The following is a 25330-nucleotide window of genomic DNA, read 5'->3' on the forward strand; positions in this document are numbered from 1 at the left end:
TCTTTGTATCTCTGTGCCTGAGGGGCTCTCCAGCCACCAGGGTCCTTCTGCCCAGGGGTGGATTGAATTAGAAGTGTCAGGGGACCAATGTCCCCTGGAGCAGTTCTCAGCCAATGATTGACAGGAGTTGGCATATAAATGCCCCAGCTCCCTCACCCTTCAGGTGAGAAAACTCTCGAGTCTGTGTTCTGTGCATCTCCCAGAGGGCACCCAGAGATCAAGCACCACTTGCCCATAGTGGTAACTTGCATGTAACTAACCAGGTACTCTGCCTTCCAGCCCACCCTAACCATGCTTCTTGGCAATGCCTCCCAAATAAACTATTTGCCCTTGAATCCTTGTCTGCCTTTGAGGAAACCCCAACTAAGTCAGTTTATTTAGAACAGGGCTTCTCAAGCTTAGCACTACTGACATTTCAGATGGCACAATTCTTTGTGGTGGGGACCTGTCCTGTGCATTGTAGGCTGTTGAGCAGCATCTCTGGTCTCCACCACTAGGCACCAAGTAGCAAAGCCCACCCCTATGCCCCACCAAATTGGGGCAACCAGACATGTCTCTAGGTGTCGCCAAGGGTCCCCTGGAGGCAAAATTGCTCCTGGCTGAGAACTGCTGGTTTAGAGAAAAGAGCACGTTCCTGCATTCGAGCCTGCCACTGCGGTGTGGCCAAGTGACTTGCCCTCTGCAGGCCTCATTTTCTCGTCTGTAGAATGGGGATTATAGCCTCCCCGACCCAGGATCATGTTCTGAGGAGTCAGGGCGATGACACATCGAACTCCTAAGGTGACACTGGACAGATGCTCAGTGAGCAATAGTAGGTATCCTGTATTGAGCACCCCTGTGTGCCATGCCACTTCTGTGCTTTCTCCTTGTCCTAATTCATTTAGTCCTCACCACAGCCCACCCAGGCAGGTAGCATTGTCATCGCCATTCCCCCTTTTTCAGAGGAGGAAACTGAGGCACAGAAAGATTAAGATATTGGCCCAGGGTTGCACAGCTAATCCTTAGCATGGCTGGAATTTGAACCCAGGTGGTCTGGCTCCAGACTCCATGCAGGTTGTATTGATGGGGGGCGGGGGGAGGGCATTATGGGTTCACCTCCTTCATCTTCAAGGTCAGTTTCAGCCCACGCGGAAATGGTGACCACCCCCATCCTCAGTTGATTTTCTCAGGGGCCTGAGCCTCACAGAGTTAACACAAAACCATCTTTGTGCTTATGCTTTTCATCTATGAAGTCCTTTCTGAAGAAGTGCCTAAATCAGAAATCCACTAAGCCCCCTTCCTCTGGGCCAAATTCAGCCCACAACCTATAGTTCCAAATAAAGTTTTATTAGAACAGGGCCATCCCCATTCATTTACATATTGTCTGTGGCTGCTTTCACGCCATAAAGTCAGAGTGGAATGGTTGTGACCGAGACCGTAGGTCCCACAAAGCCAAAAATATTTACAGAAAAAGTCTGCAGATGCCTGCCTTAAAGAACAAGAGAGAAGAGTTTCACCGTGGGAGGGGAGGTGTGGCCACAGATGATTTTCCACTCCCTTTCAGGGTCCTCTCATCCCTGTCTCCACCACCTGGTTCTCTCCCTGCCCCTTGTGCCCAGAGGAGGCAAAGACGAGCTCTAAAACGTTCAGATAGGCTCATGGTCAGAGAAGGGCATTTCAGACTTGTCTGTTGCTGTGACTGCCTCTGTAATGCCTGGTGTGACAGTCTGAGCCATGTGTGGCCACCGAGCGCTTGAAATGCAGCTGGTCCAAATTGAGATGTGCTGTAAGTGTAAAATACACACTGGATTTTGAAGAGTTGGTCCAAAAAAAAAAGAATATAAAATATCTCAATAATTTCATATTGATTATATGTTAGAATGATAACATTTTAGACACATTGGGTTAAACAGAATAGATTGTTGAGACTGATTTCACCTGTTTCGTTGTACCTTTTTGATCTGGCTACTAGAACATTTTAAGTGATGCCAGTGGCTCGCATTGTATTTGTATTGGACTCAGCCTCGGCGCTGTGGACTTTTGGCCTGAGTAATTGTGTATATGGGGGCGTGTGGGGGAGGTCTTGTGCATTACAGGATGCTGAGCAGCATCCCTGGCCTCTACCCACTGGACGCCAGTAGCATCTGGCTAATCCTCAAGTCGTGACAACCAAATATGTCTTCAGACATCACTAGATGTCCCTCAGGGGGCCAAAATTGCCCAAGTTGAGAACCAGTGGTCTAGGGCAAGGATGGCACGAGGAGACAGCAGCCAGGGAAAACAGCTGAGAGTATGACTAGGACCTCAGGGTCCGAACCCCTGGGTTGGAATCCCAGCTCCACCACTTACTAGCTGGGTGGTCTTGGGCATGCTGCTTAAACTCTCTGTGCCTCAGTTTCCTAATCTGCAAAAGGGGATAATGATAGTACTTGTGCTCAATAAGTGGTAGCTGTTGGTGGTGGAAAGGGAAGGGGGGACAGCAGTAAAAAAGACCAGCTATGGGGCCGGCCTGTGGTCTAGTGGTTAAGTTTGCATACTCTGCTTTGGTGACCGGGGGTTCATAGGTTTAGATCCTGGGCGCTGACCTAGCATGGCTCATCAAGCCATGTTGTAGGGGTGTCCCACATAAAATAGAGGAAGATTGGCACAGGTGTTAGCTCAGCAACAATCTTCCTCAAGCAAAAAGAGGAAGATTGGCAGCAAGTGTTAGCTCAGGGCCAGTCTTCCTCACACACACACAAAAAGACCAGCTATGCCGGTTACTACCCAGTGGGGCTTTGGTAAGTTGTATCATCATTCTGATCCTCAGTTTTCTCTTCTGCATGACATGTTACCCAGCACATACTGGACACTTTTTTGGACATTTTACTTATTTTTTATTGAGGTCACATTGGTTTATAACATTATATAAATTTCAGGTGTACATCATTATGTTTCAACTTCTGTGTAGACATCGTGTTCACCACCCAAAGACTAATTGTCATCTGTCACCGCACACATGTGCTCTGTCACCCCTTTCACTGTTCTCCCTTCCTCTGTGGTAACCACCAATCCATTCTCTGCGTCTATGTGTTTGTTTGTTGTTGTTGTTTTTGTCTTCCACATATGAGTGAAGTCATGGTATTTGACTTTCTTCATCTGACTTATTTCGCTTAGCATGATACCCTCAAGGTCCATCCATGTTGTCACAAATGGCCGGATTTCTTATGGCTGAGTAGTAGTCCACTTTGTATAAATACCACATCTTCTTTATCCATTCATCCCTTGATGGGCACCTAGGCTGCTTCCAGGTCTTGGCTATTGTGACTAATGCTGCAATGAACACAGGGGTGCATGTATCTTTACACATTCATGTTTTCAAGTTCTTCGGGTAAATACCCAGCAGTGGAATTGCTGGATCATATGGTAGTTCCATTTTTAATTTTTTGAGAAACCTCCATGGCTGCACCAGTTTGCATTCCCACCAGCAGTGTATGAGGGTTCCCTTTTCTCCACATCCTCTCCAACATTTATTATTTCTTGTCTTTTTAATAATAGTCATTCTGATGGGTGTGAGGTGATATCTCATTGGAATTTTGATTTGCATTTCCCTAATAATTAGTGATGCTGAACATTTTTTCATGTGCCTGTTGGCCATCTGTATATCTTCTTTGGAAAAATGTCTATTCAGATCCTTTGCCCATTTTCTTTTTTTTGCAGGGAAAGATTGTCCCTGAGCTAACATCTATTGCCAATCTTCCTCTTGTTTTTTTTCCTTCCCAAGCCCCAGTACATGGTTGTATCTCCTGGTTCTAAGTCCTTCTCGTTCTTCTATGTGAGCTGCCACCACAGCATGGCCGCTGATAGATGGGTGGTGTGGTTCCGTGACTGGGAGATGAACTGAGGCCACAGAGGTGGAGCGTGCCAAACTTTAACCACTAAGCCATCAGGGCTGGTTCCTTTTGCCCATTTTTCACTTGGGTTGTTTTTTTGTTGTTGAGCTGTATGAGTTCTTTATATATTTTTATATTAACCCCTTCTCTGATATATGATTTGAAAATATCTTCTCCCAATTGTTAGGTTGTCTTTTCGTTTTGTTGATGGTTTCCTTTGCTGTGCAGAAGCTTTTTAGTTTGATGTAGTCCCATTTGTGTATTTTTTCTTTTGTTTCCCTTGCCGGGTGAGACAAGGTTAGGCACTTTATAAATATCAGCATTCTTTCTTCCTCTAATCAAACACAATACGTGGGAGCTGTGTGGAGGAAGGCAGGGGAAAGGTTCAAGCCCCCAGCAATTGGTTCTTCCAGCTGTTTCAATGTTCCCCTCACCTCGGACCTTCCATTTCACTGATGCTTTTTATTTTCTCTTTTAAGTTGCCCCCGTCTCCATGGGCCCTGCCTGGATGGTGGTTCCTGTAGGCCGGTCCGTGCTGGTGGTGGCCAGGGGCAGTAGGTGGGCGCAAGCCAGATGGGACGCCACCCTCCCCACACCAAACCTGAAGCAGCAGCCCCCCTGTAATGTCTGGGCTCCCCCAACTCCAGGGGCTGGGTGCCGGCCACCTCTGCCATGTTGTCATTTGAGTCTTGCTCCCAGGGAAGATGGAGGCAGGAGACAAATTGAGGCCCTTATCTGTCCAGCCTCCACCTGCAGGATGCAGCTTGGAGTGTTGTGGGATCAGTAGCAAAGGGATTTTTTGGTGATGTCTGCAGGGTGTAGGGGGCTGGGGGTGGAGGCATGTTTGCAACAACTGGGTGCAAGTGATCACTGCTTCCCTGAGATTGGCTACGAACCGGGGATGTTTTTCTAGAACATGTTACAAGGGCTTACTGGCCTTTCTTGGCCAGCTGATTGGTGAATCTGCTTGAAGAGGAGTAGTGTAACAAGGCACTTTTGGTGGCCCCAAGAACCTCATTCTGTAGGCAGCTTTCTACTCTGTCAGTGGGTAGCAGTGGACCCTGTCAGCTGCCGAGCTCTGATGGCAAGTGGGGTTGGGTCCACAACTTCCCCTCCCCTTGGAGCCTGGGGGAAGAGGCCAGGTATCACCAGTCGTCCTTGCAGAGGCATGGCATAGGGGGCAAATGTGCATGCCTCTTAATGTCCTAGAGTAGGGCCGGGCCAACTGTGGCCCATGGGCCAATCCAACCTCATTCTGTACAGCCCATGAGCTAAGAGTGGTTTTTATGTTTTTAAATAATTGCAAAAATCAGAAGAGGAAGAATATTTTGTGACATGAAAATGATCTGCAACTCACATTTCAATGTTCATAAATAAAGTTTGATTAGAACCTACCCATGCTCATTTGTTTGCATTTGGTTTATGGTTCCTTTTGCACTACGACAGCAGAATTGAGCGGTTATGATAGAGACCCAATGGCTCGTAAACCCTGAAATATTTTTCACCTGGCTCTTTACAGAAAATACTTACTGAGCCCTGCCCTAGAGAAGATAAATTTTTTTGCACCTGTCTAGAACTGCTAAGAGGCCAGGAAGTTCACTATAAAAATTGTAGTGCATATGTCAGCAATATGTTTATTCAGCAGTGTGGCAGATGCTGGGCTTTTCATGGAGCTGGGGGAGAAAGCAAGGAAACTGTAAGTGCTGTATCCTGGGAGCAATGGATCGGGAATCACCAATGTCCAAGAGTTAGGAAATCAGTCATCCCCTTTTGGTTCTCAAATGTGGCTGCTATAGGAAAATTGTTTTTGAAATACAGATTCAAGGACTGTATCTCCATAAGGTGTTAATTCAGTTGGTCAAGGGTGGGATATAGGCATATGGCTTTTGAACAAGGCCCCCACATGATTCTGGGGGGTCGCCAACCTGTTTTGAGACCGGCTTGGTGGAGCGGCTGTACGGCTCAGAACCATGGACAGCGCACATATACCCACGCCCTCAGTACCACGGACAGCGCCGGTGTCCTCGCCCTCATCAGAACTTCACTGGGTCTCTTGCCCCTGGGAGCCCTGCCTCACCTGTTGAGTCGGGTCCCCCTCTGGCTCACCACCAGAGACTCTCTCACCCAGAGAGTGAGTCCCCTTCTTTCCCGCCAAAACCCTGTGAGGACAACTGAATGACAACATGGTGAGGCTTGGCCTCCTGCTCTGGGATTGGGCCTGTTTTCCTGGCTCTGGTTTCTCTTCCTCTCTCTTCAGCTGTCTTCAACTCTCCTCATCTGCTGGGGGCCCCAAATCTTGGTGGTGGCTCTCACTGGAACAGGTTGGCTTAAGGGACTAGGTCAGACAATGATTTGTGGTCGCTGTTTCCTACTGTGACCTTCAGGGTCTTTCCCTCTCCCTGTGCTGGCCTGGGGGTGAGCTGCTTGCTTTGGGGTGAGGTTTCCGTGACCCACATGGGCTTACACAGGGCTGTTATTCTGCCCCTTCTGTCCACCACAGTCCCTCAGGACCTGATGGATGTCTCTGTGAGCAACTTGCCATCCCTATGGCAACCCAGCCCCCGGAAATCCTCCTGCTCATCCTGTTCACAGAGCGGCTCAGGTGACGGTGGTTCAACTAATGGCTGCAACCATGAGAGGTATGAGAGTCTCGAGCTGCGGATGGAGGGAGCTGAAGGGTTTACCAAAGATTTGTAAATACTCATTTCTTGCCCTGCACGGAATTCAGAGGAGTGAACAGAGGCTATGGAATCATCGAGTCTAGGTTAAATCCTAGCCTTGCGAATTCCTAGCTGTTGGAGCTTCCTTACATGTATCAGTCTGGATAAATAAGGTTGTGTTGCAGTAACAAACAGTCCTAAAATCTTGGTGACTTATAAACAAAGGTTTATTTGTCATGCATCCTATGTGTCTATCATGGGCCAGCTGGAGTCTCCGCTTTCTCCACATTAAGCTGATCACCACCATCTTGAATGTTGCCAGTCACCGTGACAGAGGGCATGGAGCTCTGGAGCTCATGGAGCTCTTGAACCAACAATTAAATGCTCCAGTCCCAAAACAGCGCATATCACTTCTGCTCACAGCTCATTGGCCTCACCCACAAGGGGCCTGGAAGTGCAGTCTACCATGCTCCTGGAAGGCAGAAGCCAGAAATATTACTTAATGACCCAGGCCTCGGTTTGCTCCTCCACCAAATGGGGATTCTAATGCTTACTTCATATGGCTACTGTAAGGATAAACCAAATAATGGTTTCAAGTAGCCAGCACATGGTACCTGGCACATGGAAATGGTCAGTAGATTACACTTATTATTTTACTGGATAAAGTTGAATCCCCAGATCATTTCTCTCCGTGCCCATAGAGCTTTTGTCTCTTCAGAATTGCCAAGCCAGTTGACGAGACTGTCCTTCTTTCCTATTAACCCCTCCTGGCCTGACCTGGGAGAATGGAATCCTTTTTTCCTTGCCGGGCCTCTGTCCCAATGGGGTGGTCCAGTTGTAGGAGCACAAGGGGTGGGGGCTGGCGTCCAGTTTTTGAAGTTCAGCTTAGCCCTGGCTTTCAGTGTGTGGTCTGTGGACCAGCAACATCATCACCTGAGCAGACTCTCAGTCCCTCATGCCAGACCTATTGAAGCAGAATCTGAAGTTAATAAGATCCTAAGATCATATGTGTACTTTTAAGTTTGAGAAGCACTGATGTAAGAAGAGTCTCGCATTTTGTTTTTCTTTTTTGCTGAGGAAGACTCACCCTGAGCTAATATCTACTGCCAACCTTCCTCTTTTGGTCTGTGAGCCACCGCCACAGCATGGCCACTGACAGACAATTGGTGTAGGTCTGCGCCCAGGAACCAAAGCGGAGTACACTGAACTTAACCACGAGGCCACCGGGGCTAGCCCAAGAGTCTTGCATTTCAATGTGCATCAGAATCACCTGGGGGAGGGAGCAAAACCTACTGGTTCCTGGGCTAATTCCTAGAGGTCCTGATTGAGCAGGTCTGTACAGAGCCTAGGAATCCACATGTTGAAGAAATTCCAAGCAATTCTTGGGCTCGTGGTCCAAGGACCACTGAAAAACTGTTCGAACCCAGTACCCCGTCTCATAGCATGTGTTTACACACCTATAGCGACAGGGAGCTCACCACCTTGCAGATAGCCAAGTCCGCTGTGGGACAGCTGTCAGTGTGATGCTGTTCTTATGTAATCTGAGCCAGCCTGAGCCTCACCAATCTGAGGGCACGAAGAGGGTGATTTTAATGTTTAATGCATCCGTGTGCATAACTGGAGGACTTCAGCCATGCCCCCTCCTCTGTCTCCCTGGATTTTCCGGGGTGTCCCCTGGGATGTCTTGAGAATGTATATGCAGATGTTCCCCCACTCTGTTCTCTGCAAGAATGCACAGCACTCCCTCCCACAGTCCTTGTTTTTTCCAACAATGCTGGGGCCCTAATCTTCTTTCCTCTTTCAGCCAAAAAAAGCCCCCAAAATCCCCAGGCAAGGGGAAGTTCTGAGGCATCACCGACTTTGCACTCAACCAGGCCCTGAATCCCAGTTTGGCTCAGTTTGGTTCAGCTGGGTCTCTTTAGAAGTCAGAACCCTTCCTGCAAGTGATGGAAACCCACTTCAAAGTTGTTCAAGTGAAAAAGAAAATCTCTTGACAGAACTAAGAAGTCCAGAGGTGCAGTGGCTTCAGGCCTGGCTGGATCCAGATGCTCAAAGCAGGAATGTCTCTGTTTCTCTGCTGTTGGGTCTGCTTTCCTCTATGATGGTTTCATTCTCAGGCAGGCCCTTCCTGTGCAGTGGCAAAAATGGATCCCAGCAGCCACTGCCCTATATTCCACCGGCTTAGAAACTCAAGCAGAAAAAAAAAAGAGTGTTTCCCAGTAGTTTCAACTGATTCTTACTGGCCCAGGTTGGATTCTGTGACCAATCACTGTGACTCCAACTTGAATCAGCCCCACCCGAACCATAGGGACAGAGAGCTGGGGAGGGGGCGACTCCCAAGCCAATAGCAGGAGAAGGGACAGTGTTGTTATATGGTGGAAACGATACCCCCACAGTCCCATTGACTGGCTGATTTTAATCTCCTCCCCAGAGGTACCAAGTTGTGTTCCTCTCCAGGAAACCAGGGCTGTATGTGAGTCTCTCTAAATGTTTCCTTCTTCCTCTACCCGCAGGGCCCCCCTGAAGCTGCTCTGTGACAACATGAAGTACCAGATCCTTTCCAGAGCCTTCTATGGATGTATGTATTAGCCTTATTTGCCACTGTGGTCTCCAGAGAGCATTTATTGAGGGCCTACTGTATGCCAGCAGTATCAAGAGAAGGAGCCTGGCTCTGGAGTTTGGACCTCTGCTCCTCTATTTCCTAGATGTCTAGTTTTGGTGACGTTACATTAATTCCTCTGAGCCTCAATTTCCTCATCTACAGACTGAGGATAAATTGTATCCTTCAGTCCTAAGAGAGGGCAGTGAACAATGGGCCTCCTTGGTGGCAGGGGTGTGTGTGGTTTAATTCCCAAGGCAGAGGGTCTGTTTTCAAGACTGAATGAGAAGCATGTAGGAAGCCCCTAGCGTCGCGTGTCATAGGTGCTCAATAAATGTCAGTTGCCTTCTCTGGTGGACAGAAGCAGAAGCGTAACGTGGCTTATCCCTCCAGAAGAACTTAAAAATTAAATTCGTAATACAGGTACTCTGATTCTTTCCATTTCACAAATGAGGAAACTAAGGCACAGAGAGGTGAAGAGACTTGCCCAAGGTCACACAGCAAATAAGCAACAGAGCTGGAACTTAATGCCAGGGATGCCTGACCACAAAGGCTCTGTTTTTGCCACTCTGCTGTATTGATTCTTAGCAGGTTTTATTTCCCCAGCAAGGTTTTTGTCTGTTCTGTTGCCCCCGGCTCCCCAGTGCCTGATGCAGGGCCTGGCATGGAGCAGGCATTGGGCAAGTATTTCTGGATCCCAAATGGAAGAGCCCCCTGGAAGAAGGGGTGGGCACGGAGATGGGTCTCGAGCAATGCCATCCCACAACAGGGCTCATCCCGGATGGTGGTTGAGAGCCCAGGTTCTGGAGCCAGGTGGCGCAGATTCAAACCCCAGCTCCATACTTCCCAGCGATGTGATCTGGGCAAGTGAGGAAACCAGTCTGTGCCTCAGTTTCCCTGTCTATAAGATGGGGATATTAAGAGTACCTGCTTCATAGGATTGTGGTGAGAATTAAATGAGTTAGGTTATGTATGCTCTGGGAACAGCTCCCTGCCGCTTAGTATGTGCTGTAGCAATGTTAGCTGTTATATCATCATTGCCATTGTCATCGTCATCGTCATCATCATCATTATCCTCATTGTTGGTAGGGTTGAGTCCTCAGGCTCCAGAACTTCCAGAGTCCTCTCTGGGAGTTGAGAATGTGATGATAGGAGAGAGCCAGAGGGGAGGGGCACAGTCAAAGCAAACACAGGTGGAATTTGCTGAGTGCCTCCCATGTGCCAGGCCCCGTGCCCTCCAGGTGCCATGGGGGAGCAGGAGAAGACTGGCAGGCAGGCGGGCATTCCTGTAAGAGTGCAGGGCCATCTTTGAAAGAAGCCGGGTGCATCCCTTGGTTATGGACTTGCCGGGCCTTCGTTACCCAGCTGCAGTTGTACCGGAATCATGCGCCTCCCCTGCTCTCTTTCTCGGTGTGGGTTGGAGGTGCCCAGAGGCAGGGAGCCCACGGAGCCACCAGCCCCTCCTGCCTGCCCCTTCGCTGCCTCCAGCCTGTGAATTCACTGCCTCGGCTTCCAGCAGAGGAGGTGGCATCGCCCTGACCGAGGCTGAGAAAGCTCGTAGAGCTTCCCCAGGGTCCCGGAGCTGTTAAACAGTTAAGCCAGCAAGTGACTTTGCCCCTCCGAGCCTCACCTTCCATATCTGGGAAAAGGAGATCATGCGAGTTCGCTGGATCATGAGGGTTCAATGAGATCCTGAGCACGCCAGCACTTGGAGCCTCCGTGAGACAGGCGAGGGGTGTCGGGTGGTGGACCCTGACACCGTCCCCTCTCCCCCGGCAGGGCTTGCCTACTGCAGACACCTGTCCACCGTGAGGACCCACCTGTCAGCCCTGGTCAATCACATGATCGTGTCTCCGGACTTGCCCTGCGACGCTGGACGCGGGCTGACGGCCGGGATCTGGGAGCAGTACCTTCAGGACAGCACAGTAAGGCCTGGCTCGGCCCAGGGTGGGGCCGAGACCGCAGGGGAGCGGGCCCGTCTTGTCATCTGAAGAACATCCCCATGTGCTTGTGGGGACTCAAGGATGTTGTGGCATCCTTGAAGGCCCCCTCCTTTTCTTGAGAGTTCCAAAACCCAGAGGCTGCTTCTGCCTGCTGGGATGGGTATCAAGGAGGATGGAAAATACATATGCTCCCCTGGAAGAAGTAAATAAAGAATCACTCACTAAGCATGTATTAAGCACCAGCTGTAGGCTCAGTCCTGCAGGACATGCTATGAGTCCCCAGCCAGAAGGAATTCACAGTCTAGTTGAAACTATGTGCTAAGTTAGAGGGAGGCAGCTGGACCAAGAAAACCCCACAGCTGTTCAGAACTCCTTCTGCCGCCTCTGTCTTAAGGCCTGAGAGTTCCACCACTAGATTTTTTACCTGGAGGTAGATTTCTAAGATTTTCTTGTTGGGGTACATATGTCCCTGGAATGAAAATGCTTATGTTTGATAAAAATTTCATTGTCAAAGAGTTTGGGAAACGAGGTTAAACAGCTTGCTGTATCCTGCAGGACTTGTCAGAACCTTGGCTATGCTAATATGCTTGTCACTATCAAGAAACTGGGGGAGTGTGGAGAGCATATGGAACATTCCCTCCAATGTATTTGGCTACAGGGACCATTGTTGGAAAAGTACCTCCCATGGCTAGGGGAAGGCGGAAGCCACTTGGAGAAACACTAATTTTTTCGTTTTTTTTTAAGATTGGCACCTGAGCTGACAACTGTAGCCAACCTTTTTTTGCCCTGCTTTTTCTCCCCAAATCCTCCTGGTACATAGTTGTATATTTAAGTTCTGGGTCCTTCTATTTGTGACATGTGGCACGCTGCCTCAGCATGGCCTGGTGAGCGGTGCCTTGTCCGCGCCCAGGATCTGAACGGGTGAAACCCCGGGGCGCCGCAGTGGAGCACGGGAACTTAACCAGTCGGCCACGGGGCTGGCCCCCGAGAAACACTAATTTACCTGCTGCCAAGATCAGGTGATTCGGAGGAGAGAGCTGTTCCCTCCGTGCTGGTTGAATCTAGTGGCTCAGTCAGCTGGGTGCCTTTCCGGCCGGGCCCTGGGGATGGCCACACTGGGGAGCACCTGGTCAGGCTGGCTTTCCCACCGCAGGGGAAGGTGCCGTCCCGTAATTAACCTGAGAATGCCAGGGACTCGGTGGGAAAAACAAACTGGTTCCCAAACCTGGACATGGAAAAGGGTTGTTTTACTTTTTTGGCCAAAAATCGTTGTTTTTCTAAATTACAGAAGGAACGCCTACTTACCATAACAATTCAAAGAAGGGAGAATGCAAATGACGAGAATAAAAATTGTTTTCATATGATGTCTCTGCTTCTCTCCTCTAGGTCTGAAACCCTGAATTAAGAAATAGTGTCAGTTTGGGATAGACCCATACATTTCCTATGGTTATACATCTGTAGATATGTCTATATAGATATATCTGTAACTCAAATTTTTATAAATGAAGTTATATTATATTTGTAATTTAAGAGACCAACTTACTTTTATATCAAGGACCTCTTTCAAATCTCTAGGTGAAATATTAATGTTAGAACCTTAGCATCTCATATATGGGTGGACCATCATTTATTTACATTTTCCCCTAATGATAGACATCTGAGCTCTTTTCTTTCTTTTTTTAAAATTATTTCAAAGAATGCTGCAGTCAGTGTCTTTATAAGCACATACCTCTCTGTGCTAGTGTTTCTATTTCAACGGCAGATTCCTAGAACTAAAATTGATTGACGTGCATTTAAAATGTAAGTAGATATGCCAGCTTACTTTCTCAAAAGATCATCGCGTTCAGCATCCTGGCGGTCTATGAGAGGCCACATTTCCTGAGGAATTCCAAAGATTTAGAGACTTCTGGGCTCTGCTCCAGCTTTCCTGGTTTGGCATCTCTGAGAGTGGAGCCCAAGAAGTTATCTTTTTTGGAAAGTCCCCCAAATGCTTCTAGTGATCTCCCCAATTTGGGAGGCAGTAGTCTAAGGACAAATTGGTTGAGATGATAAATTGTCAGAAATGAATATTTTTCATCTAATGCTTCCGGTGTTTTTCTTACTCACTTAACAGTCCTGAGTGGGCGTTCCTAGTGAGTGGACACCTCTCCTCCCTCCAGAGGTTCAGGGGTCTTTCAGTCTTGTAGCCCCACATCCTCCAGGGCCTCATGGTCACCTGCTTCCAGCCAGCAGAGGAGAAATGGACACTGTGAAGGGAGTACACCTGTTTCTTCAAAGCCCTGGCTTGCATCACTTCCTCTTACATCCCATTGGCCGGAACCCAGTCACATGGCCATACCCGACTGCAAAGGAGGCTGGGAAATGGAGTCCAGCTGTGGGTTCTGGGAGGAGAGAAGTGGATTTTAATGAAGAGTTCGTAGCCACAGCCACAAAGAGTTCTCTGATTTTTAAACAACTTTGACAGGGCTGTCTATACAATACAAATCAAAATCCCCAATAGAGACAAAAGAATGGCTGGTTTTGCCATTGTGGTTGGGTGCATCTAAGACTAGCATTAAAATGTGAAATATGCTTTTAATTCTGGAACGTGAAGTAAAGAGGTGAGAGGAAACAGGGCTCCAGCACACTTCAGAGTAGCCGTCCAGCTGTCATTGACACTTTCCACACACGTGCACGTGTGCACACACACACACGTACAGATAGGACCCCCAGCTTGATTAATTGTAACTGCAAAGCCTTTGCCTGACAATGAATTTTAAAAAATAAAGAGGACAAATTTATTCTTCAATACAGCATCCTCGTGTGCGCAAAAGTCATCAGTGTATGAACAACCAGCTGGAAATGTTCATTTTGGATTAATTTGCCTTAAAACAATTTTTTTAGAGCTGAATCAAGATGAATAACTTCAAGATAATATACCTGAATAAGCACAGCATACAAAATTGACTAAAACTTAAGTGGAATATTAATTCAGTATATACTGGCCTTTCTTTTTTTTTGTTCTTTGCTTTTTACAAAAATGGGTTCACACCAGCTGAGCTCTGCAGCTTGGTTTTTTCTTTTTTCCACTTGATACGTGTTGAGCATCTTTCTGTGTAGGTTCTCATAGGTGCATCTCCCACCCTTTGTCCTCTCTGTGTGGGATTTCCATGTAGAGATGCACCGTCCCCCCGGTGGTGGGTGATTGGGGAGTTCCTGGGGTTTTTCCGTTTCATATCATGCCACAATGGATGTCTGGGTACATATGATTTTGCTCGTTAATGCCAGGATCTCTGAGGGCTGGGTCTGAGAAGCAGAACTGCTGGATCAGAGTGCACTCCCTGGTTTTCCGTTGGGCAAACCCTTTGCTTCCTCCCACCTCCCGCAGAGCTATGAGGAGCAGGAGCTGCTGCGTCTCATCTACTACGGGGGCATCCAGCCGGACATCCGCAAGGCCGTGTGGCCGTTCCTCCTCGGCCACTACCAGTTCGGGATGACGGAAACAGAAAGGAAGGAGGTTGGTTACCCCCGATGAACAGTGGGGTCTCTGGCAACACAAGGATCCAAGAGTGTGGGGCTGGGGGACTCTGGGCTGATGGTAAACCAAGGTGGGGCAGCGAGATGTGGGGGAGCCAGGAAGCTCCAGGACAGTGCTGTCCAAGAGAAATACAACACAAGCTACAGATGTCATTTTTTTAAATGACTTTTTACTTTGAGATAATTATAGATTCACATGCAGTTATAAGAAATAATGCAGAGAGATCTCATCTACCCTTCATCCAGTTTCCCCCAGTGGTAACTTCTTACAAAACTATAGTGCAGTATCACACCCAGGATATTGACATGGGTGCCATATACCAATATTATTCAGACTTCCTGTTTTCCTCGTACTCATTTGTGTGTTTGTGTATTTAGTTCGCTGCAATTTTATCACACGTGGAGGTTTGTGTGTCATCACCACAGTCAACATAGTGGACATTTCTGCTGCTACAGGGGTCCTCCTGTTGGCCTTTTATAGCCACACCCACCCCTGTCCCTAACCCCTAGCAACCACTAATATATTCTCCACTCCTATAATTCTATCATTTCAAGAATGTTGTATAAATGGAGTCATACCGTATGTGACCTCTGGGAATTGGCTTTTTTCACTCAGCATAAATCTCAGGCAATTTATCCAAGTTGTCATGTGTACCAATAGTTGATTCCTTTTTATGGCTGAGCGGTGTTGCATGGTCTGGGCGCACCACAGTTTGTCTGACTGTTCACCCGTTGTTGATGGACACGTGGGTTGTTTCCAGTTTTCTGGCTATTTATTTATCACAAATAAAGCTGCAGTGAACATTCACTACAGGTTTTCATGTGAGCAGAAGCTGCCATTTCTCTGGGGTAAATGCTCAAGGGTGCAATTTCTGGGTCCTAGGGTAGTTGCCTGCTTGGTTCTATAAGAAACTGCCAAATGTTTGCAGTGGCACATTTTATATCCCCACCGGCAAAGTATGAGTGATTCACACCTGCATCCCCACCAGGGCTTGGTGTTGTCACTCTTTTTTATGTTAGCCACTCAGGTGTGTAACCGACTTTTCAGTGTGGTTTTACTTTGCATTTCCCAAATGGCTAGTGATATTGAACGTCTTTTCAAGTGTTTACCGACCATCTGTGTATCTTCAGTGAAATGTCGGCTCACGTCATCTCTCCATTTTCTAACTGAACTGTTTGTTTTTTTAATGTTGAGTTGGAGAGTTATTTATATACTCTAGATATTCATTCTTTGTTGCAAATGTGGTTTGCAGATATGTTCTCCCAGTCTGTTCCTTGTCTTTTCATCTTCTTTTTTTTTTTTTTTTTTGAGGAAGATTAGCCCTGAGCTAACATCTGCTGCCAATCCTCCTCTTTTTGCTGAGGAAGACTGGCCCTGAGCTGACATCCATGCCCATCTTCCTCTACTTTATATGTGGGACGCCTACCACGGCATGGCTTTTGCCACGCAGTGCCATGTCTGCACCCGGGATCCGAACTGGCAAACCCTGGGCCACTGAGAAGCAGAAAGTGCGCACTGAACCACTGCGCCACCGGGTCAGCCCCATCTTTTCATCTTCTTAACAGGCTCTTTTGAAGAACAAATTTGTAAATTTTTGATGAGGTTCAATTTTATCAATTTCCACGCATGGATTGTGCTTTTGGTGTCAATTCTAAGAAGTTTTGGGCTAACCCTAGATCCTGAAGATTTTCTCCCGTTTTTTCCTAAAATGTTACAGTCTTACATTTAAGTCTGTGATCCGTTTTGAGTTCGTTTGTGCATACAGTGTGTCTTTTAGGTCCAGGTTCATTTTTTCGCCTGTGGGTGTCCCGTCGCTCCAGCACCATTTACTGAAAAGGCCGTCCTTCCTCCTCTGAATTACTTTTGCATCTTTGTCACAAATCACTTGAGTATATTAGCGTGAGTCTATTTCTGGATTCTCCGTTCTGTTCCACCGATCTGATACCATGCTGTAATTAGTCATCTTCAGCTAATAGCACATAAAAATGGATATAACTTATTTAAAAACATATTTTAAGGACTGGCCTGGTAGCATAGTGGTTAAGTTTGTAGGCTCCACTTCGGCAGCCTGGGGTTCGTGGATTTGGATCCCGGGTGCAGACCTACACACCACTCATCAAGCCATGCTGTGGCTGCATCCCACATACAAAATGGAGGAAGATGGGCACAGATGTTAGCTCAGGGCCAATCTTCCTCACCAAAAAAAAAAATATATATATATATATATATATATATTTTATATCCCTGGCATGAGTGGAAAACCAATATGACTTACCATAATAGAAGACAACTATAAAAATAAATAGAATATGACAAAATGATATAATCCAGTTCTACCTAGGTCCTATAGCTTGCCTGAAGCCTGGCCTCTCTTTGTTAATATATAAAGCGTTAAGGAGGGCTTAAAGACACAGTAGCACCAGGCTGGCCCTCCCTCCCTGGCAGAGTCAGGAGAGTTGAAAATGGAGACTTTTCTCACACTATGGGTCCATATTATGAGGCCTCGTGCCAGCGAACTGTCTAAAATCGTCTTGGTACCAGCTTTCGGCCCCCTCCATGCCACCCCGTGCCTGGTGGGCTCCCGGGCAGACAGTAACTGAGAATTCCGTCATGCCGGCCGCGTGCTTGGGACTGGGGACCCAGAGCTGCCTTAGGTGAGGTCCTTGCCGGTTTAGTGGGGTTGTGCAAAGTCAGATGGAGGCAAACCCAGGGCCAGAAGAGCACGTGGGAGGCAGAAGGCTGCCTGAATTCTTCGAAGGGCTTGCTTTCCAGGCGGGGTGGGGGCCGGGGGTGGGGGATGAGGAAGAGCTTCTGGGCAGAGGGCACGGCCAGAGCAAAGCCCTGGAGGGGACACCTGCAGGAGGCAGTGTGTGTGCATTTGCGTGGGGAGGGGCGGAAAGGCGTGGACGTGGTGGCTGGAACATAAAGGACTAGGGGAGGGGGTGCAGCATGAGAGGTGGGGCTGGAGAGGAAACAGGAAGAAGGCTGCTGAGCTGGGGATGGCTAGGAGGGGCCGAGCTGGGACAAGCAGACACCTGGAAGGAGGGTCGTCCAGGTGAGGAGTCGTGGAAGCCTAGCCTCGGGGCGGGGGGGGAGGGGGGGCAGTGGGAAGGGGGAGGTGGACTCAGAGGGAGAGCGCCCCTCAGGACAGGCCCTAGGGCAGGGCAGGGAGGACCCAGAGCCTCTCTCTGGAAGCCTTGGACACCTAAGAGATTCCACACCCCTCCCGACCCACACCCCTCCCGACCCTCGCCCGGGGCAGGCTCCCTGCCCTCTCCCTTCCCCTTCCTGCCCCTCCATACCCTACCATCAGGTGGTCCACCCTGACTCGTGCCCAGAGGTCTGGGAGATCCAGCACCTCAGTTACCTGGGCTATGTCACACGGAAACCTGTAAGCTCCCCACCTCTCTGCTGACATCCCAGGAGGAAGAAGCTTGAAATCTGTGTCCGTTCTAGAAAGCCAATGCCGCGAATAAAGGCAGGAGTCAGTTTTATTCATGTTTGTATCCTCAGCACCTGGCCCCATGCTGGGCACATGGAAAGCCCTCAGTGTGTACTTTGGGTGAGTGATGGATGGATGAATGAACCATCTCGCTCATCTTGTGTCCCAAATGCCTAGCTTGGTGCCCAGCACGTAGTAGGTACTTATTAAATTAAATGAGCAAGTGAGTGAGTGAATGAATGAGGAAGGAGAAAAAGAAGGTAAGAAAGAAGGAAAGAATCCGTTTTCTCCCTTCAGTATCCCCGTGGTTTAGTACACTACCTGGCGCCGAGTAGGGGCTCAACAAATACTTGAATGAATGAATAAAAGAAGGAAGACAGGAAGGAAGGAAAAGTTGCAAGAAGGAAGGACCCTTGCTCACTTTTGTGTGTCCCCAGGGCCCAGCCAGTGCCTGGCACACAGTATGTGCTCAGTTACTGTCTGTTGGATGTTACTCCGTGAATGTGGGGTGAGTCTCCAGGGCTAGGGTCCCAGGTGAGAGCCGACCTCTTCCCTGTTGGGCTGGCCCTCCCCAGGGGTCCCAGCTCTTTGGGTGACGTTGCATCTGCCCTGACAGGTGGACGAGCAGATTCACGCCTGCTACGCACAGACCATGGCCGAGTGGCTAGGCTGTGAGGCGATCGTGCGGCAGAGGGAGCGGGAGTCGCACGCAGCGGCCCTGGCCAAATGCTCGTCGGGGGCCAGCCTGGACGGCCACCTGCACCGGCTGATGCATCGGGACTCCACCATCAGCAACGAGGTGATGGGCGGCCCACCTCGGGGGGCGAGGGGGTGCTGAAGGCGGGGTCTACTCTGGCTATTGTGGGAACGGTGAAGGCCGGGTGTCTGGGGCCCCGGGATGGAGTCTCACCCCTAGCTTTTCAGGGGAGCGAGACTTTGGAGTCAGATAGACCTGAGTTCGGACTCCAGCCCCACCGTTTCCTAGCTCTGGGGCCTCAGGCACGCACCTTCACTTCTTGGCCTCAGTTTCCTCATCTATAAAATGGGAACAATCATTTGTTAGGGGAGGTTTGTGTGCAAGTGAGATAGTGTGTACTAAGCACCTAGCACCATGCCAGACTTTCATTTATTCGACAGGTGCTTACTTAGAACCAGGTACTCAGTGTGTGTACTGTGTGCCGGGTACTGTTGGCGATGCTCCAGCAACCAAGTCAGACATGTCTGTCCTCACAGAACCTCCAGTTACCAGCCCAAAGCAGGAGCTCGGAAGAAAGTTAATTCTCCCAGCAGTGATGTATCAGTCATCAGCTGCCACAATAATACTGCGTAACAAACAGCCCCCAGAGGTCAATGACTTCCAACAATAAACATTTACGTTTCCTCGTGGGTCTGTGGCTCAGGTGCGCGGTTCTACTCACTTGTGCCTGATGTCTGTGGCTGGTCCACTAAAGGGTTTGTGGCCCTTCACTGGGCTCTGTCACACGTGTGGGGTCACTCGGCTCTGCGCCACGTCTGGCTGTCCAGCAGGCTGGCCTGGGCTTGTTCTCACAGTGGAAGCAGATCGTAAAGAGAAAGCAGAAATGCACACGTGCTTGTTAGGCCTCTGCCCTGTTGAGCTCACATCCCATTGGCTGAGACAGGTCACGTGGCTGAGCCTAGCATCAGGGGAGGCGGGAACCAGAAGTTATGGGGCAAAAAGCATGTCTACAGAGAGGGGAGAAAAAATTGGGCCGTTAGTGTCGCCAGTCACTAATATTCACCATTAACAATAATATTGAACTACAGTATTAGCCGGAAGTCTCAGGTACAGGGCAGTTAAGGTGCAGCTCCCCAGTTACAGGGTGGGAGGGGGGCCCAGCGGCGGGTGTGGCCTCTGAGGAGGCTCCGGGCAGCAGGGAGTGAGTGCCCCCTTTCCTTTTAAAGGAAGCCGAGGCCCTGAGAGGGGACTTGGTCAAGTCAGGAAGAGAGAGAAGACGGCACTCGCTGACTCCCAACCCTGCAGTCCCCCCTGGGCTAGCGCAGGGCCCCCGGGCAGGGGCGCAGCCTCACCCCTGCCTCCTGCCCCCTTTTCTCTCAGTCCTCCCAGAGCTGCAGTTCCGGCCGCCAGAACGTCCGCCTGCAGAGCGACTCCAGCAGCAGCACACAGGTGACCGTCCGAGGCCCCGCCCCATCCTGCCCCTCCCTCTCCCTCGGACCGGAGGAATGGGGTTGAAAGTCTGTCCTCTGCAGGTCCCCGATGGTCTATTTGTTTTAGCTTTTTTCTGCTGCCATTGAAAATGGACTTTTTAGTTACACAAGTAATATATGAGTCTATTCTTCCTGTAAAAATATTAAAATATTGCCAAGAATGCTAAATTTGTCCTTGACCACCCTAATCCCCACTTGCCCTCACCAGAAATAACACTGCTATCCTCACACAGCTGTGTATCCTTCCAGATCCTTCTGTATGCCTTTACATTCACAGAAATAGGTAGACCTTGTGTAGACGATATGTTACAACATTTGATAGTCTTTTTAAATCTTTTGAATAAACGCGATCGTATGTATTGTTCAAGAACTTTCCTTTTCATTAGGTGAAAAGAAATGTTAACCCAGTCTCACTCAATATTAAAGAAAAAAGCAAAGGGCAAAAAATGTGCATACTGTGTCACCTTTTGTGTAAAAAGAGGAAATATTAATATGTGCATATATTTGCATCTGTTTTTAAAATCAATGGAAGGATAAGCCAGAAACTAAGAGAAATGGTTGCCTATGGGGCAGGGCGGGCAGGGGAAAAAGCTACATTTCCCTGAATATACTTTGTTTTCTAGTTTTGACTTAAGGTAGAGAAGTTTTTTTTACATAATTTAAAGCAATTTAATCAAAAAGAAATCTTGTTAAAAAGCAGAAACACATGAAACTAACAGTAAATTAAGTTGGTGGCGTCAAGTGACCTTGGAATATGGTCTTATTCATTCTGTCCCTGATGGAATATGACCTAAAGACACAAAGAACCACAAATAAATCTTTGAGGTGTGTCCTGGAAGCTTTTCCATAATATTTCATATACATCTGACTACTTTTGAAAATTGATCCATGATAGTCAACCACATGGATTTTTTTTAGCCTGTTCCTTTTGTTGTTAACTAATTTTTCCCTTTGAACAATTATGCGCACATAATTTTGTATGATGAAAGATATTCTTCCCCTACTTTAATTCTCTAGTACCCCTTCCTCAGAGTCCATTGCAAGGCTTGTTAGGTCCTTTCTGGATTATTCTATGCATTTCCATGCTTATGGGTCACTTTTGTATTTTTCACAAATGGGAGCATATGTGTTACCTTATCTGCCTCACTCTTTTTACTGACTATATAGTATTCCACTGCATGCATGTTCCATGTTTGAACCAATTCCTCATTGATGGATATTTAGGTTGCTGCTGGAAACAGCACCACAGTGGATGTCCTAGTCTGTCTGTCTGTCTTTGTGCACCTTGTCTTCAGGTGTTTGAGTCTGTGGACGAAGTGGAGCAGGTGGAGGCAGAAGGCAGGCCGGAGGAGAAACAGCCCAAGATCCCCAATGGGAACCTGGTGAATGGCACCTGTTCCCCAGACTCCGGCCATCCTTCCTCCCACAACTTCTCCTCCGGCCTCTCGGAGCACTCGGAGCCCAGCCTGAGTACGGAAGACAGTGTCATGGACGCCCAGCGAAACGCCCCTCTTATGGTTCGACCCAGGGACAGCAGCGTGGATGACGGGCAGAGCAGCGAGGCCACTACTTCCCGGGACGAGGCCCACCGGGAGGAGCTGGCCGTGCAGGACAGCCTGGAGAGCGACCTCCTCGCCAACGAGAGCATGGACGAGTTCATGTCCATCACTGGTAGCATGGACGTGGCCCTGCCCGAAAAGGAGGGGGCCTTGATGGAGGGCTGGGGGGGCAGCAGGGTGGAGAAGCACAGCCAGGTGGACAGTGAGGACACCCTCTCAGAGGAGCCGGAGATGGAGAGCTTCTTCCCTGCCCTGGCTTCTCTGGCCGTGACCACTTCCGCCAACAACGAAGCGTCCCCTGTGTCCTCCAGCGGTGTCACTTACTCCGTAAGTCACAGGCTTCTCCTCCACTGTTCTCTGTAGGAGCGGGAGGGTGGAAGTATCCCAGAAACCTCACTTATCCAGAGCAGCCTCTGGTTCATTGCATTTTCTCCATCACGGAAAATGCACTATGGAAACGCATTTGAGAGAGAAGATAATATGACGCGTAAAGAATGCAGGCTTTGCAGTCAAACAGTCCTGGCTTCAAATCCCAGATTAGGCGTGTCATTTTATCATTCTGAGCCTCAGTTTCCCCGTCACTCTCATCCCTTCCTTCCTGCCTTGTTTTCGGAATTAGTGAGTCAAGTTCTCTGTGCCTGGCACACAGTCAGCGCTCCATCACTAGCAGCCTTGACGAGCAGCATCTTGTTTACCCTTGGGTCCAATATCTTAAATATTCAAGTTTACTTTCTTGCCAAAAAATTCCCTTGGGTTCAAAGGATGTCAATTAAAAGGGACGTTTTCTGAGCCTGGCTTTGTGGATCCATTTTCTTTTCAAGAACTTGTTGTTTCTCTTGACGATAAACATGCCCACAGTGTGAAGACTCAGACACTCAGATAAGGCTGGATACGAAAACCAGAAGTTGTCCGCCCCACAGACCCCCATTCAGCCCTCCAGAGGCAGCAGTGGTTACTTATTCTGGGCAAAGTGTCTCGTGTTGCCCCCGTGTCTGTAAATACTTGTATCGCTACTTCTTGATATTTTTACATTTTTCTTCAGTTTTAGACATTGTCTATGGACTCCCCATTATCACAGAAGAGGATTGAGTCTTCTTCCTTCCCCAGCCCCACGCCCCCACCACACAAGTGAAACCTTCCCCACCCTCATCCATCCAGCATAGTTATAATGATGTTCGTTAAATGACTATTCAGTGTTTACATTAGTATAACAATATAACGTATACACCATGGAGTATGCTGTTTCATTTTTTCTTTCCTGCAAAACAATTATTCTCCTAGGTGTGTTTTCATTTTCTTGTCTCTGTTTTCTTTTTCTTAGTTTGCTACAAACATATCATGAATTCACCCCCTGCAAACTCTTGGCCGGTTTTCCAAGCCTCTTCTGAAACATTCAGATACATTGGGTTTTCTATTCGTTTTGCATGTCTGAAGAATTCTCTCCAGGAGAATCTGGCCTTCCCCAGTCCGCTGTGCCTGGTGGATAGCTGTCATCCTAGATTATTCTCCATCATCGTCTTGAGGTCTTTGCTTGTCTCCTGCTTCCTGTATCTCAGGTCTCTCTGTTTGTTAGTTTACTCCCTTGTTTACATGGAGCACATACCTCACTAGCTTTCGCATTTTTTGTTTGTCATTCCTCCTTACGTCTCAGGTTCTAGTCTGAGGTAACAGTCTTTCCGTATAAACTACATTCCCTGGAATTCCCTTTCCCAAGGTCTCTCTTATTTTATGTCTGTCTGGAAAGACCTTCCTTTTGTCCTCATTCTTGAAAGACATGCAACTCTAGATTCCAATTTTTCTCTCAGTGCTTTGAAGATATGATTCCACTGTCCTCCGAATTTCATCATTGCTGTCGAGAAGTCAGGCATCTAATTGTCATCCCTTTAAAGACATATGCTTTTCTCTTTGGCTGCCTCTAAGATTCTCTTTTTGATATCATACATCATTGTATGTCTAGGTGTGGGTTTCTTTTTCTATTTTTAGGCTGATGGTTTGTTGGGCTTTTATGCATCTGAAAATTGGTCTATTTAGTCAGTTCTGAAAAATTCTCATCTATTCTTTTCTTCTTCTTCTTCTTCTTCTTCTTCTTCTTCTTCTTCTTCTTCTCCTTCTCCTCCTCCTCCTCCTCCTCCTCCTCCTCCTCCTCCTCCACCTCCTCCTCCTCCTCCTCTCCCCCCCCCCCCAAGGCCCCCCAGTGCGTAGTTGTACATTCTAGTTGTAGGTTGTCTGGTTGTGCTGTGTGACTGTCAAGAAAAACTTACAAGGCATCATCAATTCTTTATTCAAATATTGCTACTTCCTGATTTTTTCTCTCCTTCTGTAGCTCTGATTAAAAGTGTGTTAGATCTTTCCACACTGTCCTCCACATACATTACTTCTCTTTCATTTTGTCATCTCTTTGTCCCTCTGCACCGGATTCTGGATAGTTTCTTCAGATCTCTTTTCAATTCTCTAATTCTCTCTTTGGTTGTGTCTAATTTTCTGTGACAGGTCTCTAGTAAGTTCTCTATAGATTTTTTTAAAGTTTTATTTGGCTTTTCTTCAAATTGGTTATAAAATGATCCCTTGATTATTTTATGGTCTCTTGCTCTCTACTCTATTTTTAATCTCTTTTTTTATTTCTTTAAAAATATTGAACATAACTTATTTTACATCCCATTCCTGATCATTCTATTACCTGAAGCCCTCATGGATCTGATTCTGCTGTCTGGTGTTTATCCCCTCATGGTACCTTCTTTCTCTGAGTGTTTTGTGATTTTTGAACAGGAGCTCATATTTCTTGGAACTTTATCTGTTGCATTATTTGAGGCCTAAGTGGAAGGCAGCTTCCTCAAAGAGATTTTCTTTTGCTTCTTCCTGGTACCCAGGAGCATAACCAACCTGAGATCACTGTAAAATAAATTCTCTGCTCTTTCTCTGACCACCTAGGGAGTAAGAATTTGGGTTATCAACTTGCATAAGTTATAAATGTGATTTGAGGCTGGTAATTATCCAGAGAGATATCTTTTGCACTTAATTCAGCACCCATATTCAAGACAGGAAGTTGTCCTAGAGGCCTAGGATGTTAGTCATTTTTCTAGTCTTCCCTTACTGGGCGTGTGGCTCTTTGGGGTCCTGCCTTAATGTAGGAAAGTCTCTTATTAGACTCCTTACCTGGGAGGGGGGCAGCAAAACCATGAAATCCAAGCTTAAATTTTCCCTATTTGGCAGCTTCCTTCAAGGCAGAAGACAGCTTTGGTTTTTTGTTTTTTTTTTCCTTTCTGGGTTAAGTTTTGGCCTTTAAATGTTCCTTATTTTCTTGTGCCATCAAACAACCATTTCATCAGGCTTGGTGGGTCACGGCATCCAGCATGTTGCCAGCATTGCACTTCTGCTCAGTCCTTCCATTCTTCTTGTCCAGTTTCCCGCAGAGAAGGGTGCGTTCCAGCTACAGTTTTAACTCTCTTAGTTTCTTCATCTGTAAAATGAGGATAATAATTCTCTGCACCTCATAGGGTTGTCTTATTCTATAAAAGGAAAAAATAAAAAGAATTTTCATCATATAAAGTGAAAGAGGCTTTCTCAGAAAACAA

The 25330-nt window shown here is 47.8% G+C and overlaps 1 protein-coding gene and 1 long non-coding RNA gene across 3 annotated transcripts in view; one reads left to right on the forward strand and one right to left on the reverse strand.

The window, feature by feature from the left end:
• The window catches only part of SGSM1 (small G protein signaling modulator 1), an 86313-nt gene that overhangs the window by 46104 nt on the left and 14879 nt on the right, over positions 1–25330 (forward strand). The window contains exons 13-20 of one of the 2 annotated variants that reach the window (XM_044775676.2): positions 4331–4471; positions 6352–6490; positions 9025–9089; positions 10890–11035; positions 14421–14549; positions 18629–18811; positions 20090–20158; positions 21495–22085. In XM_044775676.2, coding sequence (XP_044631611.2) covers positions 4331–4471; positions 6352–6490; positions 9025–9089; positions 10890–11035; positions 14421–14549; positions 18629–18811; positions 20090–20158; positions 21495–22085 — 1463 coding nt within the window. The remainder of the gene's footprint in view (positions 1–4330; positions 4472–6351; positions 6491–9024; positions 9090–10889; positions 11036–14420; positions 14550–18628; positions 18812–20089; positions 20159–21494; positions 22086–25330) is intronic. The other variant, XM_044775677.2, reaches the window with a different exon arrangement.
• LOC123287997 (uncharacterized) lies at positions 11035–13326 on the reverse strand. Its single transcript, XR_006531481.2, has 4 exons — positions 12876–13326; positions 12359–12449; positions 12057–12278; positions 11035–11246 (listed from the first exon to the last, which is right to left on the reverse strand). It is a non-coding gene; the product is annotated as an uncharacterized lncRNA (long non-coding RNA).

The sequence above is a fragment of the Equus asinus genome, chromosome 8 (assembly GCF_041296235.1).
Source record: "Equus asinus isolate D_3611 breed Donkey chromosome 8, EquAss-T2T_v2, whole genome shotgun sequence".
NCBI classification, from domain to species: Eukaryota; Metazoa; Chordata; class Mammalia; order Perissodactyla; family Equidae; genus Equus; species Equus asinus.